Source organism: Antechinus flavipes, chromosome 2 (assembly GCF_016432865.1).
Source record: "Antechinus flavipes isolate AdamAnt ecotype Samford, QLD, Australia chromosome 2, AdamAnt_v2, whole genome shotgun sequence".
Taxonomy (NCBI): domain Eukaryota; kingdom Metazoa; phylum Chordata; class Mammalia; order Dasyuromorphia; family Dasyuridae; genus Antechinus; species Antechinus flavipes.
In genome coordinates this window covers 601490218-601503965 of record NC_067399.1, presented here as the reverse complement: position 1 = coordinate 601503965, position 13748 = coordinate 601490218, and the positions used below count along the sequence as shown (strand labels likewise).

The following is a 13748-nucleotide window of genomic DNA, read 5'->3' as shown; positions in this document are numbered from 1 at the left end:
GGGATGACTATTCCTATGTTTAAAGAATATCACTACTCCCTCATAAAACTACTGATCGAAGACATTTCCAAGAACAATGTTAAGGTATTATTAGCTCATATTCATTTCATCAGTTGACACAGAGTTGTGACAAAGCATCAAACTTAATGTTCATTCTTCTAGGACAAAAAATTCAAGTTACAATCTAAAAGCTACTTTCTATATACCCATGAATCCTCTGAACTAGAATAAAAATCTCAAAACACAAAACAAAAATAGTTTACATTTATTATACAAATTTAAAAATTACTTTCCATGTATCTAAGAATTCACTAAAAAATTAACAATTATAAATACCTAGATACTCTGGCTTTCAAATCCCAAAAATTTAGGTTTCCATCCACATCTCCAAGAACTAATGTATCACCTTTCCAAGCAATGCATGTAATACTACCCATGCTTCCCTGAGGGGGAAAAAAAAAACAACAACAAAGAAACATCATGTTTGTAGAACAATCGCAAGGAAAATTTTTGAAAACTTTGATGATCCATTATGTGGTGGGAAAAAAATTTAATTGAATAAAGTTTAAACAAAGATTTTTTTTAAATACAGTAATGGAAAATATACCTAGAACCAGCAAATTCCTCAAAGAAAAGCTTCAACTATTAAACATCTACATAGCTCATAGATTAACCTAGTAAACCCCCCCAAAAAAAAAAAAAAAGAGAGAGAAGAGAGAGAGAGAGAGAGAGAGAGAGAGAGAGAGAGAGAGAGAGAGATCTATATAAATAGAAAGATCAGTTTCTGGGCTTTAAGCTTGAAGAAGGAAATGACTCTTCCTTAAAATAGGGTGAAGGAAAAATAAAACAATTTACCGCTTCATACTCTGTTACCTTTAGCACTATAAACTCAAAACTATCCACGAAATATGATCTACATCAAAAATAAAAAGTGAAAATCAAATCCATCTTAAGGGTAAACTAAAAAAAGATTTTATGAATGTAAAAGATATTTAATTGACAAAAATATATATAAAATTTGGTGGTGTCATATCTTCTAGGGAACTGCTAGCTTATACATTGCAAAGATAATCTAATGGAGAGAACTTGTGTCATTAAATCTTTCCAGCCAACTCTCAAAAGAGCCTCAGGTGAGTAAGCAACAAAGCCCCAAACTAAAACTAAACAAAGAAACAGTTTCAATAAGTTGGTTTTTTTTTTTTTGAAAGAACTAAAACATGTTTGAGAGAAGAAATGTATTTGTGTGAGTTATTTAACCTATGCAAATCCATGGTTCTGATTAACACTTTCAAGGCTTAGAAGCCTTCCCAAGTTTTCAGTTACAAGTAGTTTTCCAAGCTGACTGACTTACTAACTAGCCAATATACACAGGATCCCAAGTTGTGAGAAAAGGAAAACCTAGTAGTAGCATTTAGCCAGCACACAAAAAAAGCTACCTCAAAATATATACAATGAGGGCAGCTAGCTGGCACATACCAGTCTTGAAGTCAGGAGGACCCAAGTTCAAATCTGGCCTCAGACACTTAACACTTCCTAGCTATATGACCCTGGGCAAATCACTTAATCCTAATAGCCTCAGGAAAAAAAAAAAATACATACATACACACACAACCACACAACCACACACACACACACACACACATACACACAAAATGTTAAAAGATTCAACAAGCAATTTAAAAGGTGATACCATTTTTATTAAATGGAGTTCTTAATAACCTGGTGAATTATGATACCCAGATAGCCTTGGTTTTTGTTTCCTGGGTATATTAATATAATAAAACAAAGAATTTTTTTTAAATAGACTTTTCAATAATAAAAAGAGAAAATAAGTTTAAAAGTAGCAAATATTATCTTTTATAAGTTCCCAAACTAGAATATTAAAATGTGTATTTTTCATTTAATATTTTCTTGGTGCTAATGATGGAGGGAACCCTGAAACTGTCCTCTAATATAATTATTAATGATTTTTTTTGTCAAATATCCATTTGCAATATATAAATTTCAAAAATTAAGTACATGTTTTGTTACTTTTTAGGACTATTATATTCTCATATTCCATTCCACCTTCAAATAAAACTTGTACATCTCTGGGTTATTCAAAATATACCAAAATTTCCCCTTATTTTAGTCTACTTTGCTTTAGTATGAAGCTCTGAACTGAAATCAAGTGTAGAAAAGTTTCAATCCAAGAACACAATGTCAAAAGAAAAAATATTGAAAACTGGTCATTAAAATTTTATACTTTTATATTAGATTTAAAACATTCATTATCTAAATTCTACATCTTTACTCACTGAAAAGTATTTTCATTTGATCTCAGAGAAATAAAAATGACCAATTAAAACTAGTTTTTCCTGCCTTGTTTATTCTACTTCCAAACCATTTTCCTCTAAATAGCTGCTCTAATCAGAGGCTGGGCCCTAAAAAGCTAATCATTCTTTGATAAAGCTATTATTATCTGAGCAATAAGGCAGCCTGTTAGACCAGGGAACAAAGGAATTTTTGAAACCACTTTGACTTCTGGCCTACACAAAGAGAGATATAAATAAACAAAGTTTTGTTATCTCAGTCAACCTGAATTTCTACAGGAAAAGAAAGGATGACATGTAAAGAAATTTGAATTTCTTGTTGTTACATATTGGTTCAAAGAACTCTTTAATTCCAAATAGTAACTAAATTACTAAATTCCATTAAGTTGCATTTACATTCTGCTTCCAAATAAAGTAGCACAGAAATAAAAAGCATGGCTACAATTCTGAAAGGAAATCAATATAGTATGTCAGGGATTCCCTTCCTGTTAAAAACTAAGAGTACTAAGAGCTATTTAGCTACTGAGATTGACACAAGGCAAACAAAGATTAAAGTGATTCCTCTACCCACTGCTGTTTAAGACTTTTATTCTTTCCTTCAATTATGCAAGTAATTTAACAATTTTGACAGCTGAGTTCAAATCTGGGTTCTGGCATTTCCTAACTAGGTGGTCCCAGGCAAGTCATTTAATTTTTATTTACCTTAGTTTCCTCATATATACTATGGGGATAATAATAGCGCTGATCTCCAAAATACTGTTAAGAGGATCAAATGAGATTATATTTGTAAAGTACTTAGCACAGTGCATTATATATGGCAGATGCTATATAAATGTTAATTTGTGGTTATTATTATGGCTGCTCATATGATTTCCTCAGTCCTTCTAACACCTTTAAGGAAGAATAGGACAGCAAGAATAATGACTCATTTCCCTAGTGCTTTAAGGCTACTCCCCTCATTTGATATCTTATGAAATTAAGGACCAGAGAAGTTAAATGACTTAGCCATTATAACATAACATAATTATAACATAAGTGTTCTTTCTACTATGCTACCCTATCTTTGTTTTAATGTAGATAGAAAATTCAAGAATTTTTTCGTTCCAAATTAATCCATGTAGTTGATATTGTCATGGCTATTAAATTATGGCTTATTTAATTAATTTAATTTAATTAAATGGCTTATAACATGAAAAATTAACCTAGAAAATAGTGTCAAGACAAATCATTTTTCTGGGGTTTCTCAGATTAAATTTGAATGTGTAGATGAACATTTAAGAGGGAAAAAAAAGGATTGTATCATTAAATGGGGGGAAAAAAATTTAGTATAGTTGGGAAGAACTCTGGTCCAGTCTAAACTCTAAGCCAATCAAATTGGGTGACTGTGGAGGACCTGGACTCTGAAAAGGTATATTTGAATCAAGGACAGCAGAGTGCTTATAGTTAAGCATCTACTCAGTATGAGATAATGGTTCTTTATACACTTTATGATATGGTGATGTAATGGCACTGCTCAGTGTGCTGTAGTGATGTAATCTTACTGAGATATTTAAGGGAGTCTCAGCCACAGAAAGAGTTTCTCAGCCACAGACACAGAGAAGACTCAAGACTTCAGATTCTAGACTCAGGATGTGTCAAATATATGTAGCTGCACCCTAGAGAACTTTTAAATTTAGCTCTTTATACTATTAATTTTTTTGATAAAGATTAACTGGCTCCAGCAGACAAGTTTTATAACCCACCAGAAGGGTAGTTTCCAGTGCAATCAGCTCCACTATCTTTAGATAATTGCCAGGTGATGTGGAGAGACCCAGAAAGTGGTGAATGGAAGGGATTCTGCTTGGGGGAGAGGGTTTGCTTGTCTCTCTACGGGTGGAGAAGGGATCAGATGGGTGCCAATGAGCCATATTCACTTTGTCCATCTGAGAGAGACAGAGCAGACCCTTGAAATGAAGGGGAAGACCCAAGAAACATCGGGTAGTTCTGTCGCTGACTGTGCCCACCACTGAAAAGAGCGTGGCAGTTATGGCATTTGATTCATGGACATAGAAAATTATTAATGAAACTGATGCAGGACTTCAAAACCCTCAGCGATCGTTGGATTCTCTGAGACATGATACGACTGTTGCAGGACTTCAAAACTTGTAGGAATCATTGGATTCCCTGACATGTGAAGTAATGGACAATAGATTGGTTTGGGACTATTTCCTGGCAGCTAAAGGAGGCATATGTGTGATTGTTATTTATATACTCTCCTTCTAGGACTTATGGACCTGTCTATTCACATTGGTTATTATATCACTATGTTAATTCATGTTGTTTGCTACATCACTACTAGCCTGAGTTATATTACTATGTGCTAGTGTAATCCATAAGTAGATTTATGTATAGCTGTTTCAATTTCACCCCAGAGGAAAACTGCTAACAATATCTGGTTTGACTCCCCATTTCCCTTTAATGGTTTCACCTCCCTTCTTGAGAAGTCTGAAATGGAGTAATTACCTGTGTTCTAAAACAAAAGAAAGCAGGAGATATAGAGGGGGACTATGAGATGTAGAGGGCTGGTACTCTGAAAAGGTATTCCTGAATCAAGGACAGTAGAGTGCTTATAGTTAAGCACCTATTCAGTGTGAGATAATGGTTCTCTAAATATATACTTAATGTAATATGGTGATATAATGGTTGCGCATGCTCAGTGTACTGTAGTGATATAATCATATTGAGGTATTTAAGGGAGTCTCAGACACAGAAAGAGTCTCTCTCAGCCACAGACACAGAGAAGATTTCAGGCTCCAGGCTCCAGACTCCAAATTCCAGGCTCCATCTTTGACCAGCCTGGTGGTGTCTCTCCTGCCTCCTTCACTCTTCCACTAAGATCAAGGACTCGGGCTGGTCCGAGATCCTCCAGAAAGCTAGCCCAGACATTACAGGTGACTGTGAGCAATTCACTTCCACTATCTGGGCCTCAGTTGCCCTACCATAAAAATGGGATTAAACTGAATAATCTACAAACATCCATTCTAAGAGTATATTTTAAACAGCAACATTTATATGTATATTTTATGCATATTTTTCTTCTATACTTTAAAAATTACCACATTTTGCTTCAATTTACAAAAAAAAAATTATTGAATTCTTTTGAAAACTTTGAAAGACTAGCTTGCAAAATATAAGTAAAAACAAGAGTTAACCCCTGATTTATCAGGAGCTAACCAGTCAAAGCAAGTGCCTTCAAGGCCATAAAAAAAAAAAAAAAACAATGCCAAAGGGAGTAAAAACGAGTTTAAAAAAAAAACAAAAACTGAAATCTTAACATAAAAGTACTTGACTGATTATCATCAGAAATAATAATACATTTTAATTGCTTTAAGAGCTTAAATGACAACTATGATCATTTTATTCTTTTTGTCCCCCCAAAACAATGTTTTAGACAGAGAAAGAAAACTTAAATGTTGTTGATAATCACACAATTCATTCCCTCCTCACCTTTATATCTCTTAAAATTCCTCCAAAGTTCAATTCAAAGCCATCATAGACAAAAGACTTCTCATCTCACAGCTACTAGTGCTTCCCTTGCCCCACCTTGAAATAAATGACCTCAATTATATTTTTCATTTACCTATTCTTCCAACAGAATAGAGCCCCTTAAAGGAGGACAATATTTCATTTTTGTTTTTCTGTCCCCATCACCTTGCATAGCACTTGAAAGATATGAGGCATCTAATACAAGTTTACTGTTTGATTAAAAGTGTACTTTCCTTCATGATCAAGTTTAGTCATTTACAATTTTTTAAAAAGAAATTTCCTAAAATAACTTTTTCAATTTTATAATTATGATTGTTTACTAAACATAAAACTGAGTAAGTTTTGGCAACTATTCTCAACTATGAAATGAAAATTGAGAACAAGTGTTTGACTTACATCTGGAGGAATTCGAGCACTGTCTTTTACTGAATTGCCTTCAACTGTGAGATGATAAACTTGCCCATCGCTATCAGTAAATACAAAATGCTCCCGGGCAGAGATGTTCTGGCTCAGTTCAGATTTACTTTCTGCTTCCTGCAACAAGCTTTGGGATAGAAATAAGATAAAAGCAATTCTTTTTTATAATGTGACATCAACAATTAAAAAAAAAAAAAGCTGAAACCATATGTAAATGAATTCCTGCCAACCATCATTATTAAGGAATAGTCATATCATGATAGGAAAGCTAGCTACTAAAACACTTTAATCGATGAATTTTGATTATTACTGGTACCATCCTGAATGTTTCTGGCAGATATGAATATACCTCACACTAAACAGCTTTGATGAAAAATTTAATAACCATCTATTGAACATTTTGTAGAAATGACCGATCCCTGTTCAAGTTGGATTAAATAGCTTCTGAGATTCCTTGTGAGTTTGAGATTGTGAAATTAAGTGCAAGCATAACTATACAGTCTTCTCTGAATTTTTTGGTCTGTCCCAAAGGGAAATGGGTAGTGATGACTGCATCCTATCCCATGGGGCTTTCTCAAAGAGATGTTTCAGTTTATAAGGTTAAAAAAAAATGAAATAAATATAGTTGTAATAGTTTCCTTAATATAACATTAACTGTTTATCAATGTGTTAAACATAGTAAATATATAAACCACAAAGTAAAAAAAAAAAAATTAAATCAAAATAAGTGTATATGGCTAGATAGGATATGATAGCTATAAATAACTTCCATTAAAATTCTATTCTTCCTCCTGACAAAAAAAAGTCAAAAGTATGGCCAGTGATAAATTCCCATAAGCTACATGCAGACAGATCAATTACTCCTGAAAGAATGTCCACTTATGAAATCATATATCATTTTATAATATTAATCATAATATTACCTCTTGAAGTAATAAAGTATGAATTAAATATTATATAACTTTTAAAATAAATTTTAAAATTCATGACAACTGGCAAAATTTGTCTTAGATACATGATTTCATCAATGTAAGTATCCCTAATAGTGATATAGATTATAACTTCTTGTCACTTCATCTTCCCTGACTCTTCTCCATGTTTTTCTTCAGTCAATCCTCAACAGACCTATCTAAAACACCGTTGCTTCCTTCTGGTTTTCTGAATGTTTTGGGCACCAATGCAATATCCAAATTATTTGTTACTTATACTTTTTCTCCATGATTGATATTGTAAGCAGACTTTCACACTTAACTACAAGCTAGTTATTATTGTCAATAACTTGAAGTCTACCAATGTCTACAACATATTTTTCATTGGGCTGCTGCAATTTTTGCTACTTTTGAGATTTGGGTGTTTCAAGATTCATAGCCATACATCAATAGCAAAAGAGTAGTGTAAAAATGGCAGAATTTCACTGCAATGGATGACCATAGTCAAAAAAATTATGACCTATTGCCAATCTTTCCATGGTAAAATTTTTTTGTACTTTATAGGTTTATACTTGCAGCATTTCCAAGTTGGTGGTATTTCCACACTTGCAGCATTTTCAGCTATGAGAATCAGCATTCTCCTGGCAAAGCATTTGAAACACTAATATTGGTTCCCCTCCTCAGACAATTGGGCTAAATAGTATTTTGGAAAAACAGCTTTGGAAAATCCAAAGTACTATACAAAAGAATATTGTTATTACAATTCTCAATAGTTTTTGCTTTCTTGATAAAGGACATAATAATTTATTTTTGTTGCAAGGTTTTGGCAAATTTTTTTGTTTGCTTTTATAATCACTAAATTAAAATCAGGTCCCAGGAAAAATTCAGATTTGCAACGAATAAAACACATCTTGTTTATCATAATCTCCTCTAGTTTTAAGGTTTGTTGAAAGCATATACGTATGACTCATAGCTCTCTAACCTAAATGTAACTTATATCAATGTTGATCTTGATTGCAATAAAAAAAAAAAAAAATTACTAACTGAAACACAAACAAGTCCCTACTAAAGTAATAATAAGAGCTACATTATTAAGACTTTTCCCCAAGAGTTATTATGTTTACATGTATTGGAAAATGTTTTCCTACATCTTTATACCATAATGAAATTTCAGATGCTATGGAAACTACACTGTACGTCAGCCATATTAATCAATATTGTTTTAAATTATTTAAAGTAATTCAAAAGTATAAGGTTGGGATATTGCTATGGTATAGGAAATGATGAGTTGATAGATTTAGGAAAATCTGAAAAGACTTATGAAGGAAGATATCATCCACTTTCAGAAAAACAGAGGACAACAAGATGTACATAGATGTGTATGTGTATATATGTGTATGATTACAAATAACTCTTTCTATATATGTATAATTATATATATGCACATATTATATGTGTGTGTATGTGTGTGTGTGTGTGTGTGTGTGTGTATGTATATATGTATGTATATTTGTGTCTCTACCCACACTTAATTGTAGCCTTCTTGGGGAAGGGAGAAAAAGAATAAAGTAAAAAGTAAATAGCAGAGAACAAAAGAAAACCTACAAAGAAGCAAAGAAATGATGGAGAGCTATAAACACAATACACAATATTCATTATAAAGGCTTTCTTGAAATGGAAATTATTGCTATATACATTTTGAATCCTCTCATGTTTTGCTCTGCACATGGCAATGCTTCTCTTTTTTCTTTTTCTATTTGGCAAGTAAAAGCAGTGAAGATTAAGGAAAAATATGTATGAAGATTTTTCAAATTCATTCATTACACTAATGTACTGACATTAGTGGGCAGATTAAAGAATGAATTAAATAAAGAGTCAATTAAATAAAACATTCCAAGATGAAATAAAGTATGTAATTCAAATGTATCTTTAAATATATATATAACGATTAATATACAATGATTTAAATACATATATAATAATATGTAGGAAAAAATGTATATGAGACACTGAATCCTACCTGATCACAGAAGATTCTACAGTACTAAGTTCTGCATCAGAAACTACAGTTTGTCGGGCCATAGCCTCACGAGTAGCAAGTTGTTTCTTTCTTAAACTCTTCAAATTGTGAGAAGGTGACCATTCCTGTCAGGAAATTAGATATGAGAAATGTTATACATTGCCTTATTTATACAGATACTAGAAAAGCTTTGTATGCCTATCTTTGATATGTTTACTTATTACTTTTTTTTTTTTTTAAAGAATTCAAAATTTTCTATTTTGGCTTTATAATGAGCATTTATTAACTATCAGCTATGAGGCAAACACTGTGCTAAACAGCTGGGGATTACAAAGCAATACAAACTACCTCATCCACAGAGTTCACAAAATAATGGAGGAGATAACATGCAAACAATTATGTATAAATCAGATTTCAGATAAATCAGAATTAATAATAATTATTATATAGAGAGATATATGTAATAATATAATATAGAAAAATAATAGAGATAAAACCTGGAGATAATCTCAGAGGGAAAGTGGAAAGAATGAGGACTGGAAAAGGCTTCTTACAGATGATGGGATTTAAGCTGAGAATTGAAGGAGACCAAAGAAAAGACAAGGAAGTCAGACACAGAATTCTAAGCATGGGGGACAATCAATAAAAATGCTCAGAGATTGAATATAAAATCATGTGTTTAGAAAACCAAGTAGGCCAGTGTTAATAGATGGAAAAGCATGTGAAGGAAATGAGGTATAAGAAAACAGGAAGATAGGAAAAGTGTAAATTGCAAAGGGCTCTAAAAATCAAACAAAGAATTGTATATTTGACTCAAGGTTAAAGGGAGCCTCTGGATAAGGGAGTGACAAGGTCGGAACTATACTTTAAGAAGATCAACTTTATAGGGAGTGAAGGATAGAGTGGAGTGTGTAGAAATTTTTAGCAGCCAGACCAATGCTTACTGCAATAGTCCAAAAATGAAGAGATAAGAATTTAAACTATGGTAAAGACAGTGTTAAGGAGAAAGTGAACATATATAAGAGAAATTACAAAATTAGAAACTACAGATTTTGGCAATAGATTGGATAGGGATAAGGATGAGAAGTCAAGGATGACAACTAGGTTGAAAGCCTGAATCACTGGGAAAAACAATGATAGTACATATTATTCACAATTGGAAATTCAATTTATTTATAGAAAAATAAATTGCATCATGAACTTAAGTAACATCACAAAATATAAATATTTCCCACATAGAAGCCCAATCACCTTGTAAACTATACAGTTATAAGTGCAATTGCTTACCAAAGCAGTTATTGTGGGGAAATTTTTTGACATTTCTCTCAAGAGTGTGCAGGTTCTGATATCCCATAACTCCAGGGGTTTATCTTTGAATACAATTGCCAAATATTGTCTATAACAAATTAAATCATTAAATCATCACTTACTGACATAAAAATCTTAACATTACTGAATAGAGATATATAAGTAAAACTACAAAATAAGTTAAGTTCAATAGTCTTTAAAAATAACTGTAAGGACTAACATTATTACAAACTCATTAATATTGAAGGTAAACTTGTAACTCAAAAAAGTGACTTTCAAAAGTGCTTTGTACCTAATATAGAGAATGGGTGATCATGCATTTATTAAGAACTTATTGTGTCCCAAGTACATGGGATTCAAATTAAAAAGCAAGACAGTTCTTACTCTCAAGAAGCTTATATCTGAAGGAAATAAGACATTTTGGAAACTGTTAACGAGGCAGGGACACTTCAATTATGAATCCACAGGGATGGCAAGTGGGACAACAGGGAGCTAGATTAACACCTTCCATCCAATATTTGACCATAATTCCACAACTAAAGAAGGGACCAATAAGCCTTTATGTGAATATGTGATATTTGATTATGAGGTTTCCCTTGCCCCCTTCTTAAAGCACTCAAAACTTGTGGAAATTTAGAACTGTAGAATTTGCTTACAGCAAATAATGAAATATTACAAAGGGGGATTATGATAGAAGTTATCAAAAAAGAACAGTAAAGATAGGGCTGTTGTTTTTAAACTAAGATAATAGAAAGACCTAATCTTCCTAATAATTACTATTCCATAGAATGAAAAATTTTGAGAAACATAATATGCCCTGTGATAAAATTACAAAACAATGTATTTTTTTTTTTTTCTAAAGAATCCTGGAAAAATAACAAATAGGTTCTTTAGGCTCTTGCTGTATTCATAATGGCATCAATATAGATCTAACTATAATAGCACAAGAGCTTGCTCAGGCTGACATACTTACTTCAAATGAGACACTTTAATCATTTCAATGGCTGGCTCATCATTGCCCCTCTCACCACGAAATGCAATGCTTCTGCCTGTGACACATATATGTTTATGGAAAAAAGTCTAGACAATATAAAAGACTTACAAGAAATTAAGTCAATATAAAAGGCTAGTCAGATCCTTCCTTATCTCTGCTTATCTTTGCTCATTCTATTTTTCTATTACTAAAATTTCTACTTCCTAAAAAAAGTACTATGTGGCAACATAAAAACTGAGAGGATTCAAAATACCTAAATTAAATATCTAAAGAGAAATAAATTGTCATGGAAAACAAGGTCTTCATTTCTTCTTTGGTTTTCAAAATTTAATTTCTAAGTTTTGTAAAAATCTCAAAGTATGGGACAGCTAGGTGGCACAGTGGATAGAGTACCAGCCCTGAATTCAGGAGAACCTGAGTTCAAATTTGGTCTCAGACACTTAACATTTCCTAGCTGTGTGACCCTGGGCAAGTCAATTAACCCCAATTGCCTCAGAAAAAAAAAAAAATCTCAAAGTGCTTATTATAACACATCACCATAAAAAATATTTACCTATCAAATAAAATATATAAAGTTCTTATACTTCCAAAGCTGTATCTAGAAATTTTTTTTTTTTAAATTTCATGCCTCTATTGGTTTTGTGGGTTTCTTTTCTTATGTTCAATTTACCAATATAAAACATTTTAACATGACCCTATCTATAATTTTCTATATATCTTAAATTATACTTATGAGTGTTAAATTTTAATGCAGTTATCTTTATTTGCTACTAAAACTTCTAAAGGACAGTTTTGTTTTACAGTATTAGAATTAAAATTATGAGAAAATCAAATATTTGAAAGTCGAAAAGTGACCTCATATTCTATCTGGTCAAAATCATATTTCTCAGTGTAACATATCTAACAAAATGTTATATCTAGAAGACTCCAAGGAGATGGGACTTACTATCTCTTAAAGCAGCCTGTTCCATTTTTCAAGATTTTCCTGACATGATGATGAATGTAGCCTCCCTCTACCTTCCACTCACATTTTTTCACTCTCCCAACAAAGGCTAAAATAAATTTAATCCCTCTTTCACATGAAAGCATTTCAAACATTTAAAGACAGCTATCATATGCCTTCTAAGAATTATCTTCTCCAAGTTACATATGGATGTGAATTGCAGAGATGGGGGTGGAAGAAAGTGAGAGAGAGAAAATCAGAAATGCAAACCTGTTGGAAGATCAACCAGTTGTAGTTCATTTCTCACTAATCCCAAGTTGTTAGGTGTTGAGGTGGCAAATGAAAGAAAACCAGTCAAACTTGTCCATTCAATACCTCTACAGAAATTTCAAACAGAGAGATCTGATATTTAAAGTTAGAAAAGCAATTTGGAAATAATTTTTTACCCAAGAGCAAGCACATACTCATAGAGACACAGAGACACAGATACACACACACACACACACACACACTTCATCCCCCTTATATATAAATAATAATATGATTTTTGTATTTACAAATCCCATTAACACTAATATTCCAAAATGGGATGAGCTTATTTCTAATCAAAATTATACCTCTATATGTAACAATAAATTATTTCCATCATTAAGTCCATAGTGGTCAAGACATAGAAAAAGCAACATGAAAGTCACTACATTTTTCAGTGGAGACTCTAGTCAGGAACTGCCAGGAATTCCCAATTGCTTAAAAAAAGAACAATTTCTTGAAATATTAGAATAGGCTGCTTAAATTTGCTAAAATTGGGAATCTTACTGAAATGAAGCAGTTGGCTAATATGAAAGTTAAAGAAGAAATACAAAATGTGTGGTAAGATTTTCATAAGACTAAGGTTTTCAAAGAGAAATAGGGTCACAAAGGATCAGAAGAGTCCTAACCAAGGCGTTGGAACTAAACAAAAAAGCTCATGATGATAAACCGAGATGAAATTTAAAATGCTTTGTTAAGAAATAGGTCATACCCATGCAAAGGACCTGAGACAATCTACATCACTCAGGTTTTTCAAAAGAATTGGAGAATCCTTGTAAGCAACTAATCAGGCCAATTAAGTGCATCTTATGGATTGGAAGCTTTGGGTGGTCTGGTCTGGATCAAAGGTGAGAGTGGTTATCTATCATATGGCAGCTACATGAAGTTGGGAGTCTCAAGGGAGCTGAAGGTCTCTTTCACCAACTAGCTGTCTATCTTGAGCAAGTAACTCTGTCTCTGGGATCCTAATTTCCTCTTGGAAAGGGGGAAA

At 32.5% G+C, this 13748-nt stretch overlaps 1 protein-coding gene across 1 annotated transcript in view; it reads right to left on the bottom strand.

The window, feature by feature from the left end:
- The window catches only part of WDR11 (WD repeat domain 11), a 76010-nt gene that overhangs the window by 29586 nt on the left and 32676 nt on the right, over positions 1-13748 (bottom strand). Inside the window, exons 12-17 of the mRNA XM_051981555.1 lie at positions 12719-12825; positions 11485-11560; positions 10491-10599; positions 9204-9328; positions 6234-6381; positions 337-443 (exon numbers count right to left, since the gene is read on the bottom strand). Of these exons, the coding sequence (XP_051837515.1) occupies positions 337-443; positions 6234-6381; positions 9204-9328; positions 10491-10599; positions 11485-11560; positions 12719-12825 (672 nt within the window). The remainder of the gene's footprint in view (positions 1-336; positions 444-6233; positions 6382-9203; positions 9329-10490; positions 10600-11484; positions 11561-12718; positions 12826-13748) is intronic.